Source organism: Elgaria multicarinata, chromosome 11, assembly GCF_023053635.1.
Source record: "Elgaria multicarinata webbii isolate HBS135686 ecotype San Diego chromosome 11, rElgMul1.1.pri, whole genome shotgun sequence".
Lineage (NCBI taxonomy): Eukaryota > Metazoa > Chordata > Lepidosauria > Squamata > Anguidae > Elgaria > Elgaria multicarinata.
The window spans coordinates 20,427,873-20,442,121 of record NC_086181.1 but is presented as its reverse complement, the minus strand read 5'-3'; the positions used below and the strand labels follow the sequence as shown (position 1 = coordinate 20,442,121).

At 42.9% G+C, this 14,249-nt stretch overlaps 1 gene segment (V, D, J or C); it reads right to left on the bottom strand.

The window, feature by feature from the left end:
* Positions 1-4,217: 4,217 nt before the first annotated feature.
* Positions 4,218-4,772, bottom strand: LOC134406747 (immunoglobulin lambda variable 2-23-like). The segment is given in 2 exon segments: positions 4,218-4,570; positions 4,708-4,772. Coding segments are annotated over 2 exon segments (399 nt in total).
* Positions 4,773-14,249: the final 9,477 nt, after the last annotated feature.

Genomic DNA, 14,249 nt, shown 5'->3' with positions numbered 1-14,249 from the left:
AGAAGGGTGTTTTACCCTTCAGGGCTGTACATTTTCTTTCAAATAAACCTGAAAGAACACATAATGATCGTTTCAGGATAAAATATGTTCATGATGCTGCCTTGCAGGTGGACTTCTGGACACACTTACAAAGCCCTTTTTTTAGACCTTTGAGCTCTATGTGACAAGGTATATCATCATCATATAAATATCATGAGCTATAAATAAAGCCTCTGCATCTCGATCGGTCTAGAGTCGTTCCTTCCCTACTGGGTTTGGGAAATTTCCCTAACAGCTCAAGGACAGGCGAAGGTCAACACCCCTCTCCAAAGAGTGTCAACATCAGTGTGAACATGAAGTCATGAAGCTGACTATAATAATCAGATTCATGCATAAAAAAATTAGAATGAATTGCAGTGCTATTTGACATTTGTCCCTTTGTGGCAGGGGTAAGTAAATTGGTGCCATACAAATATTTTTGACTATAACTTCTGAAAATGCAAGCCACCTTGGACAATGGGCAGGGATTATGGGAGTTGTAGTCCACACCATGTGGAGATCAGCAGGATAACAAATCCTGCAAGTACAGCTAATCTTCCTCGGCTTTGGGTTTCCTGCATTGTGGATTGATCCACTCATCCACTCAATGCTCGGAATAACTGTCCATATTGAGTTTGACTGGTGCAGATGAGTGGGGATGTATTTCAAGTTAATCTTTGATAGCAATATTCAAACATACAAAATGTTCCTGATAGCCAGGTGAGAAACAACTTATGGGAGGAGGAGGAGGAGGAGGAGGAGGAGGAGGAGGAGGAGGAGGAGGAGAAGAAGAAGAAGAAGAAGAAGAAGAAGAAGAAGAAGAAGAAGAAGAAGAAGAAGAAGAAGAAGAAGAAGAAGAAGAAGAAGAAGAAGAAGAAGAAGAAGAAGAAGAAGAAGAAGAAGAAGAAGAAGAAGAGTAACTGATAGATGGCCATGGCTGCCTGCGTTATGGAAAGATCCTGGGGTTGGAAAGATTGCATAGTCTTTCTGTCCACGGCAGTTTTTAATTCCAACTCTTGCAAACACCAACAGGCACAGATCAGCTTAAACTCTTGAATATTAACTTCCGAGCCCCTATTCTGGGGAGGAAGGGTGAAAGGTTTTGTCTCAGTTCCCCATTAGAATTTACTAGGGGTGTGCACGGACCCCCCGCTCCTCTTCACTTGCAGATCCGCGATTTTCAGAGCGGGCCGCTTCGCCCCGCCCACGCTCCACCCACTTCCGCTCCGCTCCGCTCGGAGCTCCGGATCCGGATCGGAGCTCCGTTTTTCCCCCCCATAGGCTTGCATTGAAAGCTAAAAAATTATACAACTTTTTTTCTGTTCAAGTTAGAAACCTCACGTTTGGCACCATGACACCTCATGGGGGTATACACACGCACGCCAAGTTTCAAAGCAATCCCATCATCCCCTGATTTTTGGGGAATTTTTGAAAATCGGGCACCCCATTCACACCCCTTTCCATAGCTCCGTCAATTTGCACGTTAGAAACCTCAAACTCGGCACCATGAAAGCTTATCCAGGGATACATACGCACGCCGAGGCTCAAGGCAGTCCCATCATCCCCTGATTTTTGGGGAATTTATGAATATCGGGCACCCCATTCACACCCCTTTCCATAGCTCCGTCAATTTGCACGTTAGAAACCTCAAATTCAGCACCATGAAAGCTTATCCAGGGATACATATGCATGCCGAGACTCAAGGCAGTCCCATCATCCCCTGATTTTTTGGGAATTTATGAAAATCCAACACCCCTTTCCATAGCTCCGTCAATTTTGCACGTTAAAAGAAAACCTCAAACTCACCACCATGAAAGCTTATCCAGGGATACATACGCATGCCGAGACTCAAGGCAGTCCCATCATCCCCTGTTTTTTGGGGAATTTATGAAAATCCAACACCCCTTTCCATAGCTCCGTCAATTTTGCACGTTAAAAAAAACACCTCAAACTCACCACCATGACAGCTTATCCAGGGATACATACGCCGCACGCCGAGACTCAAGGCAGTCCCATCATCCCCTGTATTTTGGCGGGGCTTAAACCTGCAAAATTTGGAACTTCCAAAACTCCAAGTGAGCGCAGGAAGGACTTCTCCCCTGAGTCAAAGCCACACACACACAACATCCCTGTGAGGTGGGCAGGGGAGGAGGGAGGGAAGGCAGGCTGGCATGCAGCTGGCATTTCTGGGGGCATAAGGAAGTGAGCCAAGGATAAGCCAGTAATGCATATAAAATGGAATAAATCAATCAATAAACAAAGGAGGGGTGGAATTAAAAGCAGCAGTGTTGCTCAATAAACAACAAGAAGAACTGACTGGCAGCAGCTCTCCATGGTTTCAGGCATGGTTTTCCCCCTTCCTACCTGCAGATGCTGAGGATTGGACTGGGCTAGTCCTGCCTGCTATCCACCATGGCTCTACAACTGAGTTGTGGTGGACAGGTGTTGCCAAGAGGCGGGGCAGATCGAAAAGAGGGCAATTGCATGAGGTGTTGCACTTCCCTGGGTTCTTTTAATGATTCCTAACTGGATGTTGAAGGTTTTTAGTTCTTCTCAGGGTTTATACTTCTGTTATTGTATGAATCAGTGTCTGTTTGATGCCTTTGTAAACTCGACTACGTGCAACGAGGCTGTAACTGAAAGGAACTGTGGTTCAATTATTATTATTTTTAAAAATTGGGAACACAGGCTCAGTCATGACATCACATGCTGCCCTTCATTGATTCCTTCTTTGAATGTGCATGTGCACTTTGAAACATAACACCTAGCTGTTTAAAGGAGAATACAGACCTTAAGACCTAGTAAGGAATAGGAGGATGGCCTGTGAACAAAGGCTTGATCTCTGAGCATGAGTGAACAGGACATCCCAGAGGAAACAACCTTGTTTGTTTGTTTTTTAATTTTTTAATACTTTTTATTTGAATTTTATAACACATACAATAATCACGTTGCATCAACTTAATATACCACAATAATGAAATTAAAATGAATTGAAATAATATAATACTGTCTCATGCACCCCACCCCCGGGACCCTTATTCTCCTTTCCAAAATTGTAATGTATCCTGCGACAGTTTACTCCCTTTCCCTTTTTCTAGTACAAATTTAACAAATGGACTCCAGACCTCATCAAAGTCATTTCGTTTCAATAACCCTCTCTTAACTTTAATACTACTGATACGTCTATCGTTAATAGCTATATCCCAGACTTCTTTATACCATTCTTCTATTTGATAATCCCTTTGTTCCTTCCAATTCCTGGCAATTATTAATCTAGCTGCAGTTAATGAAATGTTTATTAATTCTTTACTATTTTGTGTATATTTAACCCCTTCCTATATTGATAACAATGCTGTCCTTGGCCCTATCTTTACCTTCCATCCCATTATATCATTTATCTCTTTAAATACTATTTGCCAAAACCTCTGAATAGCTTCACAAGTCTAAACGTTTCCCTGCTGCATTTCAAATCGCAGCTCTAATTTTACTAAATACAGAGGATAAATGACGCAACATCTTCACCTAGAGGGTATTTTTATTATTTATTTATTACATTTCTATACCGCCCAATAGCCGAAGCCCTCTGGGCGGTTTACAAAAATTAAAACCATAGTAAGACAACCAACAGGTTAAAAGCACAATTGCAAAATACAGTATAAAAAGCACAACCAGAATAAAAACCACGCAGCAAAATTGATATAAGATTAAAATACAGAGTTAGAACAGTAAAATTTAAATTTAAGTTAAAATTAAGTGTTAAAATACCGAGAGAATAAAAAGGTCTTCAGCTGGCGACGAAAGGAGTACAGTGTAGGCGCCAGGCGGACCTCTCTGGGGAGCTCATTCCACAGCTGGGGTGCCACAGCGGAGAAGGCCCTCCTCCTAGTAGCCACCTGCCTCACTTCCTTTGGCAGGGGCTCACGGAGAAGGGCCCCTGTAGATGATCTTAAGGTCCGGGCAGGTACATAATTAAGATTTTAACTAAAGCTAAATGAATTTTATATTCATCAACTTAAAGTATTTTTTATTATTATTTGTAACACCAATTTGGATTCATGGCATTGCATATTCCCTTTGTAAAATTTTAGTTTGCCTGTGCAATTTGACCTCTGATCATTTTGGGCTTCATGTTGTAACATGAAAATATTTGATTTGGTATGAAATATCATAGCGTTCAGTTCAGAGAAGAAATTCACATGTTAGGGAGGAAGGGTGAAGGTTTTTGTCTCAGTTCCCCATTAGAATTTATCACTGTGGAACGAGCTGCTGTAATACATTGCACAGTAATAATTAGCTTCATCTTCAGCCTGAGTGCCGGTGATGGTTAAAGAGGCCGTGTTCCCAGCACGGGAAGCAGTGAATCGAGCTGGGATTCCTGGTCCTCTGCTGCTGCAACCATCACAATGTACACAGCGAGGACCCTGGCCAGGTTTCTGTTGATACCAGCCTGTGGTATATGGGTTACTGCTGATGGTGCAGGATATTGTAGCTGTTTGTCCCGGGGACACAGACAGAGTGGCCGGCTGAGTCAATGTTGGCTGTGAACTGACACCTTTAAGAAAATGAATAAGCACCAACAATAAAAAGATGCATTTCCTGTGCTTCCAAATATCACAACATAGTTATTTTGAGATTGAGTACTGTTGTTGTTGGGTGTGTGTGTATGAAGATGGTCCTTTGTATACTTACCTGAACAGTAACTGAGAAGTGTGAGGAAAAGCAGAGTCCTGGCCATGGTGAGCTCTTGGAAGGAGTTTGACTCTCTCTCAAGCAAATGAACATCTAGCCTGGATCATCTGCCATTCTTAAATTCATCTGGAACTGAAGGTTGATCAGTCATGCAAATGTGTTCATGCTTATTGGCTTGTCTGGAGATTGTCCACCTCCCCTGATGAGATGTGATGTTCTAGTCAAACCAATGGCCAGAAATGACTTTTGCATGAAGAGGATTAAAAAGAGCCAGGTGAAAACCATCCCTGCTTTGTCCATGACGGGGAAAATTGCAGCAGGCACAACAGATTGAGACCATTTTCTCTTTGTAACAATAGTCTTGATGGAGAACAGCTGGACAATGGTCACCTAGGTCTAAATGAACATGCAGGAGAAAATAGGTGGGTTGGGGAATGAGCCCTTTCTTCCTCTGGTTCTCACCCAAGACCTCAACCCATGGACTTTTCCTTACAGCCCTGGTTGTTCCAGGGTGAGGTGCAGCGTGTCGCCGTGTGTGTAGGCAGCCAATGCAAGCGGGCCAGAATCAGTGTTATATGTTCAAACCTCATTGTTCCAGTTATCAATCAGGCCGCTGCACTTTTGTAAACTGCCCAGAGAACTTTTGTAAACTGCCCAGCTTAGGCTATGGGAAGGTATATAAATGTAACAAACAAATAAATAAATAAATAAAAATTGCACAAGCATCTTCAAAGGCTGCCCCACGTAGAGGGCATTGCAGTAATCTAATTTGGAGGCTACCAGAATATGGACAACCGAAGCTAGGTTATCCCTGTCCAGATAGAGGCGTAGCTGGGCCACCAACCAGAGTTGGTATATATATCAAAGTTATGTTCAAAACTTGCAAGAACTTTACCCAAATGACAATAGGAAGTAATCCAGAACATAGCTTAAGTGCAATTGCAGTGAAAAATGTCAACTCTGTCCTTCTTCATCCTGCAGAACAGAGGATGATGTTGGAAAGTCTAAATCAGCTCCTGAGGACATCTGGAAGCCACTGGGTCATGCCACAGGATTCGTCAAGTAGCAAGTTGCATATAGAGGAACTCAGACTTTTTGCCTTAAAGGGTTTGCACTTGCATAACACATAGATGTGCAAAGAAGATGAAGGGCCTGAAAGTCTAGTGAGAGACATGGGGGGTTGTCTGCAAAGCCAGACAAGATCTGTAGGTATTAGCAAAGAGGAAGACCCAGAGGAAGTCCCCATGGATGCGGAACATTCTTCAGCTTCACTTCACCCAGGTGCAGTAAGCGCTGAGTTCATCTATCAGCCAATGATGGAAAAAAATGGGCCAACATTTCCCCCTAAAGGATAAACCCAGAACAGCAAGCAAGCATCCAAAGAAGAACCAGATTTAAGCTGCCGCTAAATTCCAGGCTTTCATTTTTAAACACTCTAAAGAATTCAGATTCTTTATTTGAAATGCTAGTTCAAATTCATGGTGTCACAAAGGTGTCGCATAGGTTCTTCTCCTTAATTTCTAGATTAGATTTGAAGTTGTACCTATCATAATTTGAAGGCTTAATTTCATAATCTGAAAGCATTTAATTTTGCATAAAATGTCCTAGAGAGCATCCAGTCTCTAGTAGGGATATGGTCCTCAAATAAACAGAATCTGTGCATCTTCAGAAAAACAAAGAAAAAATAGCTGGATTGCTTAGGAATTTGTAGGTCTGATTCATAGCAGTCCATAGCAGGTGTTCTTTGAAATGAACCTGAGCGACCATTTCTGCATTAAATTCTTCAATTCACACACTCCTGTTTATCTCTATTATTATTATTATTATTATTATTATTATTATTATTATTATTATTATTATTTATTTATATAGCACCATCAATGTACATGGTGCTGTACAGAGTAAAACAATAAATGCCAAGACCCTGCCGCAAAGGCTTACATTCTAATGAAATCATAATAAAACAATAAGGAGGGGAAGAGAATGCACCAAACAGGCAGTATAAAAGTCAGAGCAAAATCAAGTTTTAAAAGCTTTAGGAAAAAGAAAAGTTTTTAGCTGAGCTTTAAAAGCTGCGATTGAACTTGTAGTTCTCAAATGTTCTGGAAGAGCGTTCCAGGCGTAAGGGGCAGCCAAAGAAAATGGACGAAGCCGAGCAAGGGAAGCAGAGACCCTTGGGCAGGCGAGAAACATGGCATCAGAGCTCTTCGCTCTTATTATTATTCATTATTATTATTATTATTATTATTATTATTATTATTATTATTATTATCATCCCGCCTTTTGCCCAATGCTGGGCCTCAGGGCGGCCAATATACAGTTTCATCCACTAATTCCAGCCTCTTAATAGCCTCCTCCACCCACCACCCACCTAATGGCCTCTTGAAAGTCAACAATGAAGGTTTCTTTTTCTAGCGATGGGCTAAAACCCATGTGCTCAATTTAGAATTGGGAACAGCAAACTTTGTATTTCTCAAAAAGGATCACACACATACACACTACTTAAAGTCATCTTTGTCTCATATTTCACTTTGAGTAGCTCCTTCCTTTGTACCATGTAGGGATGTTGAAGAAATCCTCAATGGACTCGATGAATCTGACCTGTGGGTTGCAGTCTGCGTTCTTTGAGTGTTGGGAGAATTTCACTAATTTTCATAAGCAGCGTCATCTTCTTCACCCTTAACGATTGACAATGGTTAAATAGCCCGTGCCTCCAGAGTGGGAAGCAGTGAATCGGTCTGTGATCCCTGGTCCCTTGGTCCTGCAGTGCCCATCACAGTACACAAAGCTCAAAGCAGCTTCCCAGAAAGAGAACTCAATTCATCAAAAACAGAGCCATAAAGCCAGCATCAAAGCAGCAGTGATGAAACAAGCGATAAAACCATCAAAGAAAATAAATACATAAATAAATAGCATTGTTTGACACACTACAGTGTTCCGTAACAAGCAAGGCTTGTATTTTCTTCCCCTTTTTTGTTTTGTTTTGCTTAACCTGTCCATTCTGGGATGGACAGGTTCCACTTACTCCGAGATTCATTTCCAGCATGGATTTTAAGAGTTAGGTACCCAGTCATCCAGGGAATTAATCCAGATTTAGCCCTGGGGCAACGTCAGGAATGGAAGGGGATGTGTCCTACTTTATAGAGGACAGCCCTGTATCTGAAGGACTGTCTGGAAAATGTCTATTTGAAGGCATCCTTTATTTGACCAAGTATGGTTTAATGATAAAGAACCATACGAAAGGAGAGTTGGGCCTTGATGTGGTCTATCAACAGGTTAGGAGAACCTGGACTGCAGATGGAGCAGGCACACCTGGTCCCAGTCTTCTGTACAATGGTGAGATCTGTTTTGCATTTCTATTTCGATTCTAGTCATTATTTCTAAATCTCCCATCTCGAGTTATGAGTGGGCACATGCAAATGTGATGCAAATCTATGTTTCCTTTTTTGGGGGAGGTGCGATGCAGTTCCTATTTTTGAGCGATGCTAAAGTGACCGCCATAAATCTGCCCGTGAGATATTTATGTCTTTTATTTACCTAAGGGACTTACAAGCTGCCTTTAAAACAGGTTTCCTGGATTGGCATAAGAAAAGCGCACCGCATTAGTTTTTGCAAGGATCCAGGCTGGGACACAGCTCAGTGCTAGAACATGTGCTTTGCTCACAGAAGACCTCACGTTCAATCTCCAGTAGCGATTCTGAGAACGTTTTGATGATAAGACCACGGCATTTGTGAATGTTGGTAATCGAGATGTATGATCAATTTCCCTCCTTCTCATTTTGTAACTCCTAGGGATAGGTGGGGAATTTACCTGAAATGTTGGTGGCTGTTATTGCTGGCCACCATCTGATTTTCCCAGAACGTTGCATTGTGTTGTTCTGGGTCACTTTTTCGGTGGCAGTAAAGAGTGGCTGCCACCCCAAAATTAAGAAAGGTTTTCGTCTGCTTCCCAAAGTGTAGAAGAAAAAAACATCAGCACCAATGGCATTCTTGGTCAATAAAACAGTGGCCACCAGGAACAGATGCTACGTGGAATAAACTACCTTGGGGGGGGGACCCTGCTTTGCCTGCTGCGCCCCTTCCTAGAGTTAGAAGACCTAAAGACGGTAGTGTACGTGCTGGTAACTTCAAGGCTCAACTTCTGCAATGCGCTCTACATAGGGCTACCTGTGTGCCTAGTCTGGAAACTTCAACTAGTTCAAAATATGGCAGCCAGGTTGGTCACCGGTACACCTAGGGGTGACCACATTACACCAGTCTTAAAATCTCTTCACTGGTTGCCAATTAGTTTCCGGGCAAAGTATAAAATGTTGGTTATCACCTTAAAAGCCCTACGTGGTTTGGGTCCAGGCTACCTGTGGGATGGCCTTCTCCCGTACAATCCGCCCCACACACTCAGGTCCTCTGGGAAAAATCTACTTCAGTTAACAAAAACTAGATTAACAACTGTTATCCAGAGGACATTATCTTCTGCTGCTCCCAGACTGTGGAATGGCCTGCCGGAGGAGACTCATCAACTTAACAGTCTACTAGCATTCAAGAAAGCTATAAAGATTGATCTCTTCCAGCAGGCTTATCCAGTGGAATTTTAAGATGCTTTTAAAATGTTTTTAGGATGTTTTTAACAATGTATATTATGTTTCAATTGAGCATTATGTATTTTATCGTTTATTGTTGTTTCCTGCCTGGATCAAAATGGAGAGGCCGGTAAGAAATATTTTTTAAAATCATCATCATCATTATCATCCTCGAAGCAGAGCCTGGACGGCCAACTGTCAGGGATGCTGAAGTTGCCAGATCTCTACACTAAACAGGGGGTTGGACTAGATGACCTCTAAGATACCTTCCAGCACAAACGCTCTATGATTCTGTGTTCTCCTGCCCCCATGAGTGATATATGGGTACGAATATGACTAACAAACCTATTTGAAATCCAGTCATTATTCATGCTATTCATTTTGGAACCAACAGAAACCAAATGGAATGGACATCTTCCCATTGCTAATGAGAGTTGGGAATGGGTAATAGCCATTTTGACAGTCAAGCTAGCCCTGCACTGCCCAACATCTTCTAAACACATACTTTATGCTTTCGGCTAGCATGTTTCTTTCAGGAAAGCTGATAAGATTCCAGCCGGCTGTTAGAGACTGGATGAGTCTTCTTGTTAGTTTCATTTTTTTTTTTTCAGATGCTTGCTTTGCATCCCTGGTAAGTGCCCAGGAATAAATGTCTTTAGCACATTGTGAGCACCACGGAGCCAGCAGAGAATTTGCACTTAAGGATGTCTGTAATGAGATGGTGCTTGCACAGTGAGAAATGATATCTAGCCGGAGTTTGCTGAAATTAAAATGAGACATTGTGCATAGAAAGTGATAGGATTTTTTCCCCTGTAAATAGAATACCTTAACCCCTTAAGGTTTTCACTCACTATGATGCCCTCAACTTCCTTCTAGTTTTAAAGGCTAGAAACTTGGGGGTTTTCAAAACGAAAATTAAGATCCTCAAGAAATTTGGTGTCGAATATCTATTTCCATAGTGCGCATTGAATTTGCGTCACTCAGGGATAACGTGGATACAATGCCATTCACACAATTGCTAGTTGCATGAGGGTTTTTTTTTTAAAAAAAGGTAGAATTTGTACCCTGAAAGGCAGCATATAGGAGGAGGGCCTTCTACGCTGTGGCACCCCAGCTGTGGAATGAGCTCCCCAGAGAGGTCCGCCTGGCGCCTACACTGTACTCCTTTCGTCACTAGCTGAAGACCTTTTTATTCTCTCAGTATTTTAACACTTAATTTTAACTTAAATTTAAATTTTACTGTTCTAACTCTGTATTTTAATCTTATATCAATTTTTGCTGCGTGTTTTTATCCTGGTTGTGCTTTTTATACTGTATTTTGTATTTGTGTTTTCAGACTGTTGGTTGTTTTATTATAGTTTTAATTTTTGTCAACCGCCCAGAGAGCTTTGGCTATTGGGCGGTATAAAAATGTAATAAATAAATAGGGAACTTCTCGTGCCAGCACTGAGTCATTACTGACTCTTGGAGGGACGCCAGCTTTCGCTGACGTTTTCTTGGCAGGCCTTATAGCGGGGTGGTTTGCCGTTGCCTTCCCTGGCTGTTATTACCTTTCCCCCCAGCTAACTGGGTACTCATTTTACCAACCTCAGGAGGATGGAAAGCTGAGTCGACCCGAGCCAGCTGCCTGAAACCAGCTTCTGCTGGGATTGAACAGGCTGTGGGGAGTGTTTCGGCTGCAGAAACTGCTGCTTTACCGCTCTGCGCCACACGAGGCTCTCAATCAATCAATCAATCAATCTAAATAATTGCAATAAGTAAATAAATAGCAGGCATGCCATCTCCTTCTCAAGGCCATCTCCAGCAGTACTCTTGGATCCATTAACTTCTTCTGTCCATCCCCTTTGCTCTAAAGGTTCTGGAGACTCTGAATATTGATGCTCACCAGTTGAACCCCAAATTCCATGAGCCTCAGCCTCTCTTGATGCTCACCAGTTGAACCCCAAATCCCACCAGCCTCAGCCTCTCTTGATGCTCATCAGTTGAACCCCAAATCCCATGAGCCACAGCCTCTCTTGTCACTTGCCAGTTGGACCCCAAATCCCATGAGCCACAGCCTCTCTTGATGCTCACCAGTTGAACCACAAATCCCATGAGCCACAGCCTCTCTTGACACTTGCCAGTTGAACCCGAAATCCCATCAGCCACAGCCTCTCTTGATGCTCGCCAGTTGAACCCCAAATCCCATCAGCCACAACTTGTCTTGATGCTCACCAGTTGAACCTCAAATCCCATCAGCTACAGCCTCTCTTGATGCTCACCAGTTGAACCCCAAATCCCATCAGCCACAGCCTCTCTTGATGCTCAGCAGCTGAACCCCAAATCCCACCACCCACAGCCTGCCTTGATGCTCGCTAGTTGAACCTCAAATCCCATCAGCCCCAATCACCATGGCCAATGATCAGGGATGATGGGAGCTATAGGCCAACTACACCTGGGGAGGGGGGCACAGGTTCTTCACCCCTGAGTTGACAACATGGGCTAGGAGGACAAACAGCTTGACCTGATATCAGACAACTTCCTATGTTCTCATGGGAGACCTTGGGGCAGCTTCCTTCTTTCAGCCTAGCCCCCAAATCAATAATGCTATCAGGAGATCCTGATCATCATTACAGTTTTAGAGGACCTAGCAAATGAGCTCAGACATGCCCTATCCTCTCCCCTTTCAGGAGGGCTTCTCGCGCCCTTCATCACTGAGTAGAGGAATTTTATTTGGAGGTGTGTGTGTGTGTGTTCCAAAGAAAGTATTATCTATGGGGATCCATCAAGAGATATGATCTTCCTCTGTGAATCTCAAAGAGGTATCTATCGATTTCTTTGTCCCCCACAAAAGCGACAGGAGCTAGAACAGCAATTCAGAATAGCAGTGTGCGAGTTTTTTCAGCTGGTCACCTGCTCCTCCAAAGTCATCCCAGACCAACAAATTAGCATTTCTCCGAGGGCAGCTGCCACATGAAGTGACCGGGTGCTCTTTGAGAGAACTGGGACAGGAGACCTTCACTGCTCTATCATCTCCCCTCTCTCTCTCTCCCTCCCTCTAACACACACATGCACACACAAAACCTGAGTGTCTTGGCATCGAATCAGGACATTGTCATCTGAGCATAATGCAGCTGGCCTTGATGGGGCTCGTCCCGATCAGCTTCGCACGTCACGTCGCTCAGTTGGGTGGAAAGATTCAAAAGAAGGGTCAGGAACCGGCCACCCTAAACCAGCAGAGCCAGACCCAATTACGTGGTCCTCCGTACTTAAAGCTTCCTAAGAGTCACCGGAGCAGATGAAACCTGGCTCAAGAGAGAAATCCGACATGGAGCAATTTCACACATACTGCTTGAAAGCACTTTTGAGCCAAATAGACAAATGCTATTTAAAAATGCACCTGGACTGTTTCTATGTTTTTGTTGAATCAACCAAGGGCTGTGGAGGAAAGCAAGTTTATAGCGGCATTTCAGCCTCTCTGCAGTTTTCGTCTCACCTGGAATCAGGTGCGTTCTATCTGAAGCACATCTTTGGTCCTCCACTCAAATGCATTTCAAATCATAGAATCATAGAATAGTAGAATTGGAAGGGGCCTAAAAGGCCATCGAGTCCAACCCCCTGCTCAATGCAGGAATCCACCCTACAGCATACCTGACAGATGGCTGTCCAGCTGCCTCCTGAATGCCTCTAGTGTGGGAGAGCCCACAACCTCCCTAGGTCACTGGTTCCATTATCGTACTGCTCTAACAGTCAGGAAGTTTTTCCTGATGTCCAGCCGAAGAATGGCCCAGCTGAATCAGATTAAAGGACCACCTAGTACAGCATCCTGTTCCCTACAGTGGCCAACCAGATGCAGGACATGAGGGCCACAGCTCTCTCCTGTTGTTTCAGCTGGTGCTGAAAAATATATTGTCTCTGAAACTCTTATCAATGGACAAGTTCATCACACTTTAATCCCATTTGGGATTTAAGGGAATCCTGACTAACTTGACTCATTGCCCTAGTTTGCATGTAATGATAACTAATGGAGTGAGTGTAGACTGAATTGTGGCTTGTTGTTATATGTGAACCCTGCACTATGGTTAAACTATGGATTGCTAATGAGGAATAACCGAGGAAGAGAACCCATAGTTTGTTGTTTGGCTGTGAACTCTGGGTTATTCGTGATGAAGAACCCATATTTAATTCATAGTGCAGGTTATGCATGTATTGACAAACCATGATTCTACAACAACCCCAATACAATGATAACTCATACTCAATTATTGTCATTAATTGTGAACAAGATCATTGTTTTTAGTGGGACTGAAGCATGATTAACTTCGTCTGGATCCAACCCATTGGCCTTTTCCTCCATGAATTGATTGAATCCCCCTTTTAAACCCTTCGAAGCTAGCATTCATTGCTACATCTTGTCATAGCAAATTCCATAGTGATTTGGGAGATTCATTATAGAATTTAGAAATGGCTCCACATTGAGATACCAGAGTGGTGTACAACAAATTAAAATATACAGTACAAAGGTTTTACAACAGAAGCAGAACCATTAATCAAACAGTGGCTGGAATTTAGTCATTAGTCAGGAAACGCTTGCCTGAAAAGAAAAGTCTACGTCAATTGCGAAAAAATGTAGCATAGTGCACGATGGATCTCAGTTCGAAGGGCATTCCATAGGGCAGAGCCAATACACTAAATCCTCTACTCATGGTTTCCAAATGAATCTCTGATCCAAGTGAGACCACCAGGAGTATCTCTTCAGAAAACTTCAATGACCAGGCAGGATGAAAAGGGAGAAGGCATATCCTCGAGTTACTTGATCCAAAGTTGCTCAAGGCTATATAGACTAGTACCAAAACTGCCCAGAGAGCTTCAGCTATTGGGCAGTATAAAAATGTAATAAATAAAATAAAATAATAAATAAATAAAACCTGGTCTGGTAGCAGATGGGCTCCTCCTGCCCCTATTTTAACCTTTCCTCCCTTGACA